The sequence below is a fragment of the Solea senegalensis genome, linkage group LG3 (genome assembly GCF_019176455.1).
Source record: "Solea senegalensis isolate Sse05_10M linkage group LG3, IFAPA_SoseM_1, whole genome shotgun sequence".
Taxonomy (NCBI): Eukaryota; Metazoa; Chordata; class Actinopteri; order Pleuronectiformes; family Soleidae; genus Solea; species Solea senegalensis.
Window position 1 is genome coordinate 4,297,661 of NC_058023.1, and position 16,877 is coordinate 4,314,537.

Consider the following 16,877-nt stretch of genomic DNA (forward strand, 5'->3'; position numbering starts at 1 on the left):
GAATGCATATACTTTTAATTTGAAATTTTCAAGAATGAACTGAACCTGTTGTCCGCTGGGACCATGTTCCTACTTTTCAGCAAACATCGGAGTTGAATGTGCACAGTTGCAGTGGTAACACATTCAACAAAGTGTTTTTATGGATGCCACCAAATTTGAGTCCCTCCTGTGAGCACAGTGTAAATACGGTGTTGTCACTAGGGGGCGCTGTGAAGCAGCTGCCTAATGCGACCTTCCATGGACATTGGAAATCGGACGTGGGAAACGATACACGATACAATCATTCAATCAAGTGACTGAAAATTTACAGGCAGAGTAGAGAGAGGTATAAATAAACAGACAGAGAGGGAGTTAGTGGCATGGCGCCAAAAACAGCCACACCCCCCTCCACTATGATTTCGTCTCAGACTCTGATTGGACGCCCTGGAGCCGAGACCCCCCCCCGACCTCCAGTGTTGTTAATAACAGATGGAGCGGCAGTGGGCGTCTCATGGGGCAAAGCAGCTGCCGCAGCTTGGACACCAGTCGCCACAGAAACAGTTCAGGTGGGAAAAAAATTGCAGAGGAAAAGGTGAGTTTTTCCGACGCCATTTTGACAACTTTTCTGTTACATAGTGAAACATTGTTTCCCCTCCATACAGTTGTTTACTATGCTGACTGTTGTTTACATAGGTGACTGTTGTTTATTTCGAATGTTGTTAACAACAGTAACAGTAACTGGTGACTGTTGTGTCAGACAAGAGTTTATGGGTGTTCTTTCAAATGACTACGATGACAGCAGTTGTTTATAATGATGACTGTTGTCAATGGTTGACTGTTTGCTGATTATGTCAGTTGTCATGGCAACTGTTGTTTACAACGTCAATTTATGATGACTGTTGTGTAACTGACACCTTTTGTCTTTTATGACGACTGTTGGTTATGATTGTCTTTAATGATAATGGCATGTGATTATGACGGTTGTTGATCATGACGACTGTTGTTTATAATAGCGGCTGTTGTTTGACGACTGTTGATTATAATAGCAACTGTTGTTTATAATAGCGGCTGTTGTTTATGACGACTGTTTATAATAACGACTGTTGTTTATAATAGCGACTGTTGTTTGTAATAGCAACTGTTGTTTATGATGACTGTTGTTCATTATAGTGACTGTTGTTTATGACGACTGTTGTTTATAATAGTGACTGTCATGTATGACGACTGTTGTTTATAATAGCGCCTGTTGTTTATGACAACTGTTGTTTATAGTAGTGACTGTTGTTTGTAATAGCAACTGCTGTTTATGACTACTGTTGTTTATAATAGCGACTGTTGTTTGTAATAGCAACTGCTGTTTATGACTACTGTTGTTTATAATAGCGACTGTTTGTAATAGCAACTGCTGTTTATGACTACTGTTGTTTATAATAGCGACTGTTGTTTGTAATAGCAACTGTTGTTTATGACGACTGTTGTTTGTAATAGTGACTGTTGTTTATGAAGGCTGTTGTTTTAATGACGGCTGTTGTTTATGATGACAATTTATTACGACTATTAGTTATGACTGACTGTTTATGATGACTGCTTAAGATGACTGTTGTTTAAAACGCCGACTGTTGTTTTTGACACTTTTTTGCCAGTCATGGTGTCGTCTTCAGTGCTACTGAACGTGCTGCGCCGCAGCTGCTCCATCGGCACCACGCGACCCTTCGTCAATGCACGGCGGTCGGCAGAACCCGCCAAAGCTTTAGAGCAGGTCTGTTACTGTCATTACGCCGCCATTTTAATTAGTTCATTGAGTTTGTCAGATTAGCAGGAAATGATTCGCCTAGACTTAGGCTGAATTTCTGCTCCACAGGTGGGCGGGGCTACGTCAGGGGTGATGGGTGTGCGGCGGGCCAGCGGATCAGTCTGTCTGGACAGTGACCGCTTGGTGACCTGGGACTCGTTTGGCATCTGGGACAACAGGATCGAGGAGCCAATACTGCTGCCCTCTAGTGTGAGATATGGAAAACCAGTTCCACAGGTAACTGAGAGGAATGAATGAATGAATGAATAAAATAAGTGACTAATATGACCCTGCCCGCTCCTCCCACACAGGTCAGTCTGTCCCGGGTGGGCAGTGCGTCGGTTCAGGGTCACAGGAAACAGAATGAGGACCGTCTCCGCGTGGCCCGTATCCATGACAACCTGCTGTACTTTGCCGTGTTTGACGGCCACGGCGGCCCACACGCCGCCGACTACTGCTACACCTTCATGGAGAAATTTATCAGGTGTGTTTTTTAAGCCACGTTTCACCCCCGGTCACACCCTGATGACGTTATTGATCAGTTATTGGTTTTATCCAGAGATGCTTTGGAGGAAGAAGACGATCTGGAAAAAGTTTTAAAGAAAGCGTTTTTAGATGCAGACAAAAGTCTTCACACACACCTGAGCTACTTCAACGCAGGTGAGACTGTAATAGTGAAAACAAAGTGTACTGTAAACAAAGTAAACTTGTGCTTAGTGCTGTCAGTTATGTTGACAAGAGCATTAAAATGAAAAAAAATAATGGGACATAAAGAAATCAAGGGACATTTAGAATAGATAAAAATGTGCGATTAATTGCAACTATGACATTAATGCGATTAATCGCGATTAAATATTTTAATCATTTGACAGCACTAATTGTGCTGTATACAAAGTATACAGTAAACACACTGTAGTACTGTAAACAACATATACTCAAAATACTCCTCCCTCCCTTCCTCCTCAGCCTCCTTCCTGACCGCCGGCACCACGGCGACGGTTGCCATGCTACGTGACGGCGTGGAGCTGGTGGTCGGGAGCGTCGGCGACAGTCGGGCCATGTTGTGCAGGAAGGGAGGAGCCAAGAAACTCACCACAGACCACACACCTGACCTGAGGGACGAGAGACAACGGTATACACACCCACACGCACACAGTGTGTACGTCAGGGGTCAGAGGTCAAACGGTGGTCATGGTGTATTAACAGTCTCAGTATGTGGGGCAGCAGGTGGAGGCGACGACACTCAGTGAATGTGTGTGTGTTATGTAACAGTAGAGCCAGGCTAATTTTAACCATGGACATTCACACACACATACGTCAACACTTTAGTGACCTTTACACACAAGGTCAACAACCTCGCCATCTGGTGCCGTCACTGACCTCGTGTGTGTGTGTGTTTCCTCAGGATATACAGGTTTGGCGGCTACGTGGCCTGGGACAGTACGGGTCAGGCTAACGTTAACGGGCGCCTCGCCATGACGCGCAGCATCGGCGACTTCCACCTGAAAAACAGCGGCGTCATCGCCGAGCCCGACACACGGCGGGTTATGGTGAGTCATCGATGCCGGCGCTAGAGCAAACAGCGGGTCGTGACGTCAACGGATTCTGTTTCTTGCGCTCGTCTCTGCAGGTCCGGCACGCCAACGACTCCTTCCTCGCTCTGACCACTGACGGCATCAACTTCCTGCTGAGTGACCAGGAGGTCTGTGATGTCATCAACCAGTGCCAGGACGCCACAGAGGCGGCAGACGTCATCACTCAGCAGGTTGTTGACAGACCTGTTAGCGTTGCCGTTACCTGTAGCTGTAAGCTAATTGGACAGAAAACGTGCTCACGTTAGTTTTTCTTTTCTTTCAAGGCGCTGCAGTACGGCTCTGAGGACAACGCCACCGCTATCGTTGTACCGCTCGGAGCGTGGGGGAAGCAACCGAGCTACGCCGCCGCCTACAGCGTGAGCAGGAACTTCCTTTCCAGCGGGAGGTGGGCGTAGACAATGGCATTGAGCCATTTTGCACTACTTTTTACAAAGGGGCTATTGAGCCATTTTGCACTACAAAGTAACCTTAAGTTCTAATTTGCGTGTCAATTATTAACCATTTTCAGCAACATTTAGTGCTTCAAAAATGCGATTCTTTAGGGAAAAACAGCTAGCGACAGTTAAACTAGCTTAAACAGAACGTATATGTCACACTTAGCCACCAGGGGGCGACTCCACTGCTTACAAAAACAATGTTGTTTGAATATAAACATCTATTTTTATGTGCAGCTGATGAGCCGCAAGCAAACTGTGGTGCGTCGCAGGAATGTCCCGCCTCCCTTGCACGTGGTGGGGGGTGTGATGAGGCGTTCGGGTGTCGGTGGGTAAATATAGACGGGACTTCATGTGACCACAAGGTGGTGTGTTGTTATTGTTATTAAAGGCAGTTTTTTTTAATACACTGATCAATAATCAGTTCAACCACTCAATTAAAAGCAAGTTTGTGAATAAATATGAAAACAGATCAAAGTCAACATATACATGATCTTTGTGTTGAATTCAGAGGAAGGACGTGTAATACCACTTGTCAACAGCAGATGGAGACAATGTGATGCACATTCAACAATCATGAGGCTGACGTGAAGTGTGAATGAGTTGTTACTGTCTGAGATGATTCGTCTTTAAATGAGTTGTTTTCATAAAAAAAAAATGCAAACATTTACAATGGCGATCTTTCTTGTTTTCTTATTTAATTTGTTGAAATTATTGTAAATTACTTAACAATTTCTGCATTTAAGGGATGTCCTAAGGTGTTTTTTGATGTTTTTTTTAAACCTATTTATTTATGTTAATTGTTGTGATCTCTTTTTTTTTTCTTTTTTTTTAACCAAAATTAACTTATACATTTTGATGACAATTTAAATGTCCCTGTGGTTCTTCAATGTGACAGTTGAACATTAAATAGGAGACAATTTTTTATTTTATTTTATGTTTATTGTTGTGGTTTATCAATCCCCACTCACACACCTGATTCAAATAGTCATCAGCAAGATGAAGCACTGCAAAAGCCTGATTATATAGTTATTTGAATCAGGTGTGTCCTGAGCACCAGGAGAACGACCAAGAAAAAAACAACAACAGCAAACATTTAAAGAGAATAAAATGTTCGATTTAAAGACAAAAAACGAGCTTGGTAGAATTTATTCTACAGGTCTGGACAGAAGATGATTGTTTTAATTCTTTTATGTTTCTTTATTGACTCTTGCAAAGAGGCAATAACAATCTGCGAGGGCATTAAAGGAGCAGTGACACAGCTTTTTCATTTCTCTCAGCCGCAGAAAAGGCTTAAACTCAACTTTCACCCTCTGCGGTCAGCGAGATGAACCGCGTCTGAACTTCTCCCCACTTGTCTTATCAGCTTCTGTCGTAAAACGGAGGTTATATCACACACACAAACACACATGCACACACAGACAGTGAACACACCACTCTCTCTCTCTCTCTCTTTCTCTGTGCTGCTCAGTGCTCTGTGGGCAGCTGCTTTTTTCCACAGGGACTCTCCGTCCTCCACAGGTCAGTGATGAACTTTCTAATCTTTCCTTTTCTTTGACTCTTATCAGACACAAAAAGGGTTAAAAAGTTGAGTAACCTATTTCACTGTATTTGGAGAAGAAGTGAGAAATAAAACGGACAAAGTCTCTGCAGTGGTTTGTGTCCGGCGCTCAGACGTAGAGGATGTCCAACGTCCAGCTGCAGATGGACTCCAGGCAGACTGGACATTCCAAACAAAAGGTACCTTCACACACACACACACACACACACACACACACACACACACACTGTGAGCGCCCCCTGTGTTGAGAACCAGCCTCTGACACGGAGGCTCGCTTTCAGTGAAAACAGGATAAATTGATTTTAGCCACTTAAAAACAGACTCACCAACTAAAATCTATGTCAGATTAAAGTCTACAACATCTCCCAGATTAGTTTCACTGAATTATTTTGCTGTTTGACAAACTTTTCCAACCGGAGACTGACATTTATAAACACTGACTCTCCCACACCAAACCCCATTGAGAAAACCAGTGATTTTAACATCACAACACATGGGAGTTGTTGATCCACTGCTGCCTTCATCAGTAAGTTCAAATGTCTCATTTTGTGAATTCGGCATTTGAAATCCTTTGCACGGATTTACCTCAGTGACACAAACTGGCCACACGGGGCAGCAGCGGAGCAGCAGCTCCTGCATCAGAGTGAGCTTAAATCGCTGATTTTCTCTATGGACTTTGGTGTGGGAGAATGAGTGTGTTAAAAAACTGTTTAATGAGAAAATTAAGACGCAGACATGAAGGTTCCCACCACAGGGGGCGCCAAAAGCACTGATTATATCGCAGTAACTCATCCAACTACACGAAAACAAACAGAATTATGACTTTAAACATGTTTATAAACTGACGTTACTGTGCCTCAGTCTGGAGGTTCTGGCAAACGGACCGGCGCCACCGTCAGCTTCCACAACATACATTACAAAGTGACACAGGGAGGAGGCTGTTTATGCCTGAGGAAGAAGACGACCAAAGACATTCTCATCGACCTCAAGTGAGTCGCGAGTTTAAATATTAATACAATTCGAAATTAATGTAATATTTAATACATAAAATGGCAACGTGACTGCGGGTCTGAGTCGTGTTCAGTGAGCTGAAGCCGCACGTGCGCGGTTATTGTGTCCTGTGTGTTTATGTACGTGCCGTTAGGAGGCAACCTGACCCGACTGGATCAAACACACACACATACACACGCCAGGAGGCGGAGGAAGGAAGTTTGCTTTGTCAGGAGACTCGGCTTCAGTCTGAACAATGAGTCTCAGCGTGAAGCAACAAACAACACACACACACACACACACAGGAAGCCCGAAATGTGACATTCTGAGAAAAATCTGGGTGTAAAATTCACGGAAACACAACCTCAACCAAGCTCAGTCATTGGCCGTGCTAACATGCTAGCAGTCACGGGCAGAAGAGGAAGACGACGACGACGGCGGTGATGTAACGGGGAAGTTCAGCCTTGTCATGGTTTAAATCACGACTCATCACTTCACAAGAAAGCAGAAGATGCCGCATGCTGTTTTACACGCCCCCACAATTTCACATCTTCCAAACAGACTCTTTTAAACCGACGCTAACGTCAATGTGCTACCTGCTGACTCATTGTCCGCTAACATGGCCGCAGATTTTAGGGCCAGGATGTTGAAAACACAGCAAAATATGAGCCGTGAGCCAAAATCACAACCCGTACAGTCGTATCCTAATAAAACCTCCAAACTGCAAAGAGCCGTGTTGATGCGTATCATTTTGAAGTGGTTATACGTAAATCCGTATACCTGCGTATCACATAGGGTCCCGCAAAGCCACAGCTGCCCTAAATTAACAGCATTGGTAATTATCAAAATTTTTTCTACACCAGTGTGTAACTTTAACCAAAATGATATTTTTTGTGCTAAAGCGCTAAAAAAATTTATATATTATCCAAATGTACTCTTTCACAAAAAATAGTAAAGCATATTATTTACTAATTTGGTAAATAAATTACATAATTTAGTAAATAACTATGATTGATGATTACTTGATTCAATCATAGTTATTTACTGTGAACAGAAACATTAGTTTTAGTGGTTGAATTTGGGTATAAAAAAGGTCAGTCATAGGTGTGTCCCCTAGTGTCCCTATGACAACAATCTGCTGTGGCTGAATAGTTATGAAAGCAGTTATAACACAGGGACAATTATGGTTATGTTAGCTTGATAACCTCTGACCGAATAGTGCCAACTTCAGGTCACAGGTCTTTTACCATAAACCTGTAAAAATATCCTGCGCGACTTTATCGCTAACTAATGCTAAACTTTGAAATCCCACGTGCTTCAGCTGTTTCAATGTCAATGTCACATACATAAATACTGTTGAATGAATGAGGTTACATGATTGTTGTGAAAAGTGCAGTGCATTGAGTTTACACTGGGCGGTATCTGCGGTATTTTATGGTTCTTTTTCAATCATTGACCAGTGCGAGTCAAAGTTGAAGGTTTTATAGAATGTTTATTGATCCATTCCTGTGAGAACGTTGTTTGACTGATCTTGTTTTTTCTTTAAATTTAGAATCATGAGCATGAGTTTCTGCGTTGTTTTGTCACACTGTTATTATGAGGCATCAGAGGTTCCCCAGCCCGTCAAGACACAATCAGGACGACTGCCCCGCCCCCTGCTGTTCACATGCTGTTCTCGCGTGTGTCGTCCGTCCTTGATCAGGACAAACACAGTGTTCTTGGAAGACGCAGCTGCTTTATTTTTTATCTCCTCTCAGTTTATTAAACACAGTGTGTGTTTTACTCGTTGGTTAGGGCTATGGAATTGTTTGTGGGCGGGCCTTAGGAAGTTGCCTACTGATTGGCTACGGAGAAAAGTGCTGCATCATGGTTGCACTGCAAGTGCATGATACTAGCTGAGTCATGATCTGATGTGTTGGACAATTTTTGTCTTAGAGCTAGACCAAAAAAATAAATCCTTTCAGTTCCTCAAACATGTGAAAATGAACATAAGTGTAACCGCTGAGTCATATCATAAACTACTATAGAACCAAGACAAGTAGTTGTTAGCTTAGCTTACTACAGACAGGGAATGAGGGAATAATAGTTAGCATGGTTCTGTCAAGAGGTTAAAAGACGTTGCACTTCTGCAAGCTAAGCTAACATGACTCTCTCTCTCTCTCTCTCTCTCTCCCTCAGTGGGATCATGAAGCCTGGGCTCAACGCCATCATGGGGGCGACAGGAAGCGGCAAGTCATCGTGAGTGTTGCACCACAAAGTTCCACCAGGTGGCATACAGACATGCAGACATAAACATGGCAGAAGAGGGATACTGCTGCTGTTAGGGTTAGACAACCAGGAATGGGTTCACAATCTTGGTTTTGATTGGTTGGGTTCATACGTATTGTTGCCAGTCCACCAAACAAGAACAAGAACAAGAATCCGTGCCACTGTGATTGATAATCCAACATGGTGACCGTCATGAAAGACAAAAATATCATTTAGTCTGATAGTCTGCATAAGATGTTGAATAATCCCAATCTTGCTAACCCCATATTTTATCCAGGTTCCTGGACATCCTGGCAGCCAGGAAGGATCCGCGAGGTCTCTCCGGAGAAGTCCTGATCGACGGCGCTCCTCAGCCGCCGAACTTCAAGTGTCTTTCGGGATACGTGGTGCAGGTGCGTGAGACAGAAGTAACATTCTGTTAACTTCAAATGACCAAGGACGGGGGGGGGGAGGGGTTACAGCAGCAGTGGATCTCACAAAAGTCGTCGGTTTCTTATCCGCAGGATGACGTGGTGATGGGAACTCTGACGGTCAGAGAAAACTTCAGCTTCTCGGCGGCGCTGCGTCTCCCGTCGAGCATCTCTCCACAAGAGAGAGGTCAAAAAGTGAACAAACTGATCGAGGAGCTGGGACTGACCCGGGTGGCCGACTCCAGGGTGAGGAGCAGGAGGCGAAAATAAACAAACAAATAAAAAATGTAATAAATAAATAAACAATAATGTGTATCTGTGTATGTGTGTGGTAGGTCGGAACTCAGCTGATTCGCGGGATCTCCGGTGGCGAGCGTAAGAGGACAAACATCGGCATGGAGCTGATCATCGACCCGTCCGTCCTCTTCCTGGACGAACCGACCACGGGCCTCGACGCCAGCACGGCAAACTCTGTGCTGCTGCTGCTCAAGAGGTGACGCATATGAATGTTTGTCGAAGCAGAACAAAGCTGTGAACACAATGTTTGCGTACTGTAAGAAGTTAGCAATTAGGGGTTTCCACACGGTTGATGTAGTAGTTAGCACTCAAGGGCCTTTCTGCATGGAGTGAATGTTCACGCTAGGTGTGTGGGTTTTCTCAGGGTTCTTCGGTTTCCTTCCACAGTCCAAAAACATGCAAAAGTGGGATTAGGTAAATTGGCTTGCTTTTGGTGGGAAAGACAGCTTGTGTAAATACATAAACTGTGAATTTTGTGTTTCCGTCTGTCCAGGATGGCGACTCACGGACGCACCATCATCCTGTCCATCCACCAGCCTCGCTACGGCATCTTCCGTCTGTTCGACAGCCTCACGCTGCTCGTCACCGGCAAACAGGTTCACTCACCTCCTGTCCGCTCTGTGTGTGTTTTTGGACGAGACCAGACGATAACGATGTCTTTCATGCTGACAGGTTTTCCATGGACCGGCTCAGAACGCGCTGCAGTACTTCGAGGACATCGGTGGGAACTCGCGTTAATGCAAACATACTGTGACACAACACAACGCTAATGTCGCGATAAATTAACAGCGCCAATAATAATCAAACTCCATTTCCCAGGATTCAGCTGTGAGCCTCACAACAACCCCGCTGACTTCTTCCTCGACGTCATCAACGGAGACTCGACCGCCATCCTCACCAGCGACTTGGACAGAGGTTCGTAACTATGACGACCACACAGGACAAAGTGTCCATCGTTAAAGGTGGTGTTTGGTGTTTGGTGATAAATTTGGGTGTTTAATCTTTGTCCAGATCCAGACTCGGTGTCCAAGTCCAAAAAAGGGATAGAGGACAAACTGGTGGAGGAGTACAGGAGCTGTCAGTACTACAAGGAGACCAGAGCAGAGCTGGGTGAGTCAAGTTATCTGGTTACATGAGGAACTGACACATCTGTCAAATGTGTCACAGCTGATTAGTGTTTGATCTTACTTCCTGTCATAATTCAACCTAAAAACCAAGTGTTCCTTTGTCGCCCCCTGTCTGTCAGAGAGGATAATTGAGGGGAAGAAGACAAGCGCCAACCCTAGCTCCAGGACCATCACGTACACCACGGGCTTCCTGACCCAGTTCAAGTGGGTTATGAAGAGAACCTTCAAGAACATGGCGCTAAACCCTCAGACGTCCATCGCTCAGGTAACAACACCCGCGTAAATGTCAGCACAACGGCAACTGCTGCTGCCCTAGTGGCCATCACGGGAACTGCAGCCTCTGATGACAGTGTTGTTACTGCGTCCAGGTCTGCGTGACAATTTTCCTCGCTCTGATCGTTGGAGCCATTTTCTTTGGCGTTGAAGACACTCAGAGTGGAATGCAGAACAGGTATTCTATTTTTCTTTCCTAATCTACTTTATTCTATTTTTGCTTGACTATATTCTAGTCTTTATTCTATTTTACTCACTATACTATACTTCAGTTTTACTTAATTATATTCTCTTCTATTATATTCAGTTTTTCTTTATTCTATTCCATTCTATTTTTCTTTATTCTATTATAGTCTGCTAAATTCTATTATGTTCTATTCTATGATTATCGTACAGTATGTCGTCATCATATTATGATCACGCGTTATTGTCTTTGGTTCCGTGTCATGTGACAGTGTGGAGATGAGATGTTTGTGTGTCACTGTGTGTCCAGGTTGGGCGCACTCTTCTTCATCACGGTCAACCAGTGTTTTAGTACGGTGTCTGCAGCGGAGCTCTTCATCACTGAGAGGAAGCTCTTCATGTGAGACACACGCACGCACACACACTTTTTTTTTTACATGTTAATTTATGTGCTATATAGTACTTTTATAGACATAACATTCTGAAAGGGTTGCTACTGTAGTGTCCGGTGTATTGATGTACCTTGATGTACCAGATTTTGGTAATCAGTTGTATGCTCGCTTCTTTGACTCCAGACTTTATGCTAAGCTATCGCTAACTTCATGAGATTACTACTGAGCTCACTGATATAGTGTTACATTTCATTGTTTTCTCCATAGTTCCAATCAGGTACATCAAATTCATTGTTCGGATTTTGGAAAGCAGTTGCATGCTAGCTTCTATGCTAAGCTAGACTCACTGCACGATGTACAGTTACATTTCACCGTCATTGTTTTCTCTATAGTTCTGAACAGATTTATTGATCATATTTTGCATGCTAGCTTCTTTGACTCCAGACTTTATGCTAAGCTAGGCTAACTGCATGAGGTAAATATTGAGCTTGTTTTGTGTTTATGAGGGCAGTGTCAGGAAGTCTAGTGTTACATTTCACTGTCACTGTTTCTTGATCGAGCTATGGCTTCTCTGTCTTTCTCCAGTCACGAGTACATCAGCGGTTACTACAGACTGTCCGTCTACTTCCTGTCCAAGATCCTGTCGGACATCATCACGCTGCGAACCATACCTGCAATCGTCTTCAGCTGCGTGTCGTACTACATGATTGGTGAATAATTTCCCGACTTTTGTTCTCTGCTATTGCTTATTCCTCCACATTCATCCATATTTTGTTAAGTCTATGTGGTGCCAACAGTCCTCTTACATTGTGCGTGTGTGTAGGTCTGAAGCCCACGGTCGAGGCCTTCTTCCTCTTCATGTTCACCGTCATGCTCATCGCCTACACCGCCACCTCCATGGTTTTCGCCATCTCGTCCGACCAGACGGTGGTGGCCATCGCCAACATCTTCTTGACCATCAGCTTTGTCTTCATGATGGTGAACTTAATAATTCCCATTACTTTCTGTTGCCGTGCTGGGGTTGGGGCCACTATTAATTCTCAACGATTTCACAGTATAGTCGTGATCTGAGGGAGAACTGGACCATTCTTGAACCGGAATCTATTTTCCGGCCAGGAAATTCCAGGACTGGTCAAAGAGAGAGAAAGAAAGGACACTCCTATTGTCCTGCTAGACAGCTGTATATACATGTCCCTTCCTTTTTTTAGGTAAAAAATAAATAAATAAAAAGGAAAATGAGCGTAAAAGAGTGGGGAACCTATGATTGAGCTTTGGGGAACACCACAATTCAACTTTTTAATGAATATCCATCAATGTTTACAAGAGAATTGTTTTTCAGATTTAAAGATTTACCTCGTTAAAAAAATAATATTTGTCTGTTATTCCACAAAGATCTTTGCAGGTCTGTTGGTGAACCTTCCCTCCATCGTCAGCTGGCTCGCCTGGTTAAAGTACTTAAGTATCCCACGATATGGCCTAAGTGTACGTATACACACTCACACTCACACACACACACACACACACACACACACAGAGATTGTACAGCTATTCTTCTAAGGATACTGCATTGACTTCCATTCACAAAGCCTTATCACCACATATAAGTACACACACTGGTGTTGTGTTGATGGTGTGTTTGTGTTTTTTTTTTCAGGCTCTGCAGGTGAACGAGTTCACTGGTCTGACCTTCTGTCACGGGTTAAACATCAGCGTTGTTCCACCTGGACTGGCGTAAGATTCCCACACAGATTTTGATTGTTTTATAAGAACCACAGAGTCAGTGTTGACGTGTTAATGTCTCCACCTGCTGGACACTTTGACGCATTGACAGTGAGTGTGACCTGCTGTGATTAATCATTAACCTGTTCGGGTTCTTTGTTGAAATGTAAAACTTAACAGCGCGATAATTAACGGTCGACATATTTACATCGTGAGCTAATCGGACCTGAATTGTTGCACGACCCAGTTTTTTTTACGTGCAGTTAGTTAGTTTGAAACTGTGTTTGCAGTTTGTTAGGTTGAGTAAATAACTTTGTTTCATAGCACGTAGCAGTGTTTTTACAAGGCAGCAATAGAAGAGAGAACAGATTCATCATCGAACCAGAGTTGTACATTTTAAGATTAAAATGAAAATAGGTAAATTCTTCATTTTACTTTTTGATAAACATTTGAAGCACCAGTTTAATATCACTGTATAACATTACAGTTTATAAAACTGTGTAACTTCGCGTAAAATTACTTAATACGTAACATTACAGTTTATAACATTGTGTAACTTTACGTAAAATGACTTTATAAGTGACATTACAGTTTATAACATTGTGTAACTTTACATAAAACATTACAGTTTATAACACTGTGTAACTTTACATAAAATTACATTATACGTAACATTACAGTTAATAACATTGTGTAACTTTACATAAAACATTACAGTTTATAACACTGTGTAACCTTACATAAAACATTACAGTTTATAACACTGTGTAACCTTACGTAAAACTTTACAGTTTATAACACTGTGTAAGCTTACGTAAAACATTACAGTTTATAACACTGTGTAACTTTACATAAAATTACTTTATACGTAACATTACAGTTTATAACACTGTGTAACCTTAGGTAAAACATTACAGTTTATAACACTGTGTAACCATACGTAAAACTTTACAGTTTATAACACTGTAACTCTGCGATTGTTGGAGAAACCTTTGTGCTGTGTTCACAGTTGCACGGGGGAGGAGTTTATGACAGCACAGGGCGTGGACTACTCTACGTGGGGTTTCTGGCAGAACCACATGGCTCTGGGCATCATGACAATCTGCTTCCTGTCCATCACCTACATCAAACTGCGCTTCATCAGAAAGTTCTCCTAGACCTTCGCCTTCCATCACCATCACCATGGCAACACTGTTCGACTCTGATTTACGTGATAAAATAAGAACAAGGAATCTGTGATGACATTGATCATTTATTTGTAAAATATTTTTCTTGTTTGTAGATAACATACTCATACATAAGTTATTCACCAACACGTGGCACCGTGTTATGCTAATTTTTGCACTTTAGAGATCATTTTTTACAATAAAACTTTTGGTTTAATCTGTGTTTTATTTTAATTTTTTTGCATTATCGAATTACATTTTATGCAAAATAAATGCAGCAGAGGGCAATTCAAGTATCAGTTATCAGTGCTACAGGTTTTTGAAGTGGGGTTGTATGAGATATTGTCCCATACCAAACTCCATAGAGAAAATCTGTGTTTTTACCTCGCTAACACAGGTGCTACTGGTCCACTGCTGCCTCGTGTGGTCAGTTTGTGCCACTGAGGTAAATCTGATTCAGTCAAAGTCAAAACAGACATTTTGAAGCTTAGGTGTTAAAGGGTTAATGTTGCCGTTACAAAAGGCCGTCTAACAGTAAAATAAATTGGTGAACATAATAAGACATTGTAGACTTAAGCTGACCTCTTTTTTAGTGATTCTCTTGTTAAGTGGATAAAATCTCTTTATTTTTACAGTTGTGTTACTGCACAGTAGGTTTGTGTGTGTAAGCAGACACTCGCTTCCATAGCAACCACAGCTATTATCAGTCAGTGTGTGTGTGTGTGTGTGGTACAGGTGACACACACTGTTGTGTCGGTATTAACTTGCCCTAAAGCAAAATAAGCAAATGAATGACTGATCCATGAAAATTGAGGAGATTAAACATGTGCCAGTGAAAAAGTAGAGGCAGTAAAGAAGGAGTGTGTGTGCGGTACAAGTGACACACACTGTTGTGTCGGTGTTAACTTGCCCTAAAGCAAAATATACAAACGATTGACTGATCCATGAAAATTAAAGAGATAAAACGTGACAGTAAAAAAGTAGAGTAAAGACGGAGTGTGTGTGTGAAAGAGTAAAGTTTAAAGAATGGTGGAGGATTATCAGGTTTTTCTCTGATGAAACTCTGAACCACAAACTGACTGATCTGCTCCGACTTAAAGTCACAGTCTAGACATGGATCCATCTCTTCCTTCGTCTCTTCCTCCTCCCTCCACTTCAGTTTTTTTTTTAAATCCCTCCATCCTCCCTACACTCTCTCTATCGCTCTCTCTCCTTCATTTGTCCGTCTCCGTCTGAAGACATGTCCGCAGCACTGTGCGTCCCCCTGCTTGTCTTTGTGGCGCTGACTCATGGTGAGTAAAGACTCTATTGTATTCTTATTGTGACTGTATTTATAAAACGCTTCTCTAGTTTCTAGTTAACACACATTAGCTCCCGGGAGCTCTGGTTCTGATTCTAGCTAACTCTTGTTAGCATAAAAAGAAACTACGCAAAACGACCATTAAAAAAAACATCAGGTCCAACACTAAGAAGCTAAATCAGTTAATTGTAATTAAAAAAAAAGCACCAATACTGTGAATGATGTGACCAAACGTCACTGAACGAGCAGCCAAAGCAACGTAATTTCAACAATGTCAACACAGAATGAGTAAGCTAAGGGGGTGTGGCTTAGCTATTGGTTTAAATGTGACATCCTTCAAATTCAAATGTTAACGTAATGCACGAGAGGACGACAAAGGTGAAATTGGTCCGTTGGAAAATGAAAACAATAAAATCTAAAATCTTCCAAACTCTATTTTAACATGGACTGAAAAACGGACCATGTTTAAAGACGTTAGCCGAAACATTTGTTTGTTTCATAAACACCGGTCTGTTTGTCCTCCCTCAGCTCGCTCCGTCTTCACTGGACCAGAGTTTGAGATTCCAGAGATTGATGGTTCCGCGGTGGACGACATCTGCGGGATTTTCTCCGGCCGTAGCCCTGACCATGCCCCTGACCCCGCTCCTGTCCCTGCCGCTATCACAACCACAACAATGAAAGCAGCCACACCCCCACCCCCACCAGTCACCAGAAAGGTAATCAGACTAACATTAGTGGACACCAGGTGTCTCCCTACTTAAGCGTCCTAACAGTGATTTTATACATTTCATTTTTTTTCATCTAAATTAAATTTCTCGTCCAGCCGCCACTGAAGAAACCACCACCAATCAGGCCTCAGCCAGCGGCAGCACAACCAATCACAAACAGCCATTCCAACAGTGCAGCCCGCCTCCTGCACTACCTCCTGACCAACAGCAGAGGGCATACTGGTGCCAGGTTTAGCAGCTTTGTATCTCGGCCAATAAGAGGGCAGCGTCATGGTGGACGAAGTGTGGGTTCGTCTTCGGAGGAGGACTCCAGTGAAGAGTCTTGATGACATCATCTTATTACATTTTGGGTTTTTTTTGTACTTTTTTATGTTTATGTTGTTGTTTTGTTTACCGCTACCCAGTAAACATTTGCATTATTGAAATAAAAATATTAAAGAAAACTTTCTTGATAACCTGTTTCTTTATTTTTTACATATAAAACAACAATGCTAAGGGATAGTTTTTTTGAAACAAGGAAAACAGAATTTAGCGGCTTAACAAAATGCTCAACCGATAAATCTTATGTCCGTTTAAGTCTACAATATCTTAATAATGTGTTGACAGCTTTATCTCCATATTTGCCAGACTTCTACAAAAGGAAACTGAAGTTTTGTAAACCAC

At 42.6% G+C, this 16,877-nt stretch overlaps 3 protein-coding genes across 4 annotated transcripts; all 3 read left to right on the forward strand.

The window, feature by feature from the left end:
- The first annotated feature begins 453 nt into the window (after positions 1-453).
- On the forward strand, positions 454-3,797 carry ppm1ka (protein phosphatase, Mg2+/Mn2+ dependent 1Ka). The gene is made up of 9 exons (XM_044022611.1): positions 454-571; positions 1,623-1,738; positions 1,841-2,008; positions 2,083-2,255; positions 2,331-2,431; positions 2,738-2,903; positions 3,177-3,321; positions 3,402-3,536; positions 3,630-3,797. Exons 1-9 carry the CDS (start codon positions 469-471, stop codon positions 3,759-3,761), a joined length of 1,239 nt encoding a protein of 412 aa, XP_043878546.1. The 5' UTR covers positions 454-468; the 3' UTR covers positions 3,762-3,797.
- Positions 3,798-5,248: 1,451 nt separating this feature from the next.
- On the forward strand, positions 5,249-14,403 carry LOC122767198 (broad substrate specificity ATP-binding cassette transporter ABCG2-like). 2 transcript variants are annotated; one of them, XM_044022603.1, is made up of 19 exons: positions 5,249-5,321; positions 5,421-5,540; positions 6,223-6,350; positions 8,530-8,589; positions 8,897-9,011; positions 9,123-9,275; positions 9,365-9,522; positions 9,820-9,922; positions 9,999-10,047; positions 10,146-10,241; positions 10,338-10,436; positions 10,573-10,718; positions 10,822-10,904; positions 11,220-11,309; positions 11,887-12,011; positions 12,125-12,279; positions 12,694-12,783; positions 12,956-13,032; positions 14,030-14,403. In XM_044022603.1, the coding sequence occupies exons 2-19, from the start codon at positions 5,484-5,486 to the stop codon at positions 14,175-14,177; spliced, it is 1,932 nt and encodes a 643-aa protein (XP_043878538.1). In that variant the 5' UTR covers positions 5,249-5,321; positions 5,421-5,483; the 3' UTR covers positions 14,178-14,403. The 2 variants fall into 2 exon arrangements, with proteins under 2 accessions (XP_043878538.1, XP_043878539.1); XM_044022604.1 differs by having other exon boundaries at positions 5,454-5,540.
- Positions 14,404-15,026: 623 nt separating this feature from the next.
- Positions 15,027-16,623, forward strand: LOC122767212 (actin cytoskeleton-regulatory complex protein pan1-like). The gene is made up of 3 exons (XM_044022623.1): positions 15,027-15,478; positions 16,015-16,202; positions 16,310-16,623. Exons 1-3 carry the CDS (start codon positions 15,427-15,429, stop codon positions 16,538-16,540), a joined length of 471 nt encoding a protein of 156 aa, XP_043878558.1. The 5' UTR covers positions 15,027-15,426; the 3' UTR covers positions 16,541-16,623.
- Positions 16,624-16,877: the final 254 nt, after the last annotated feature.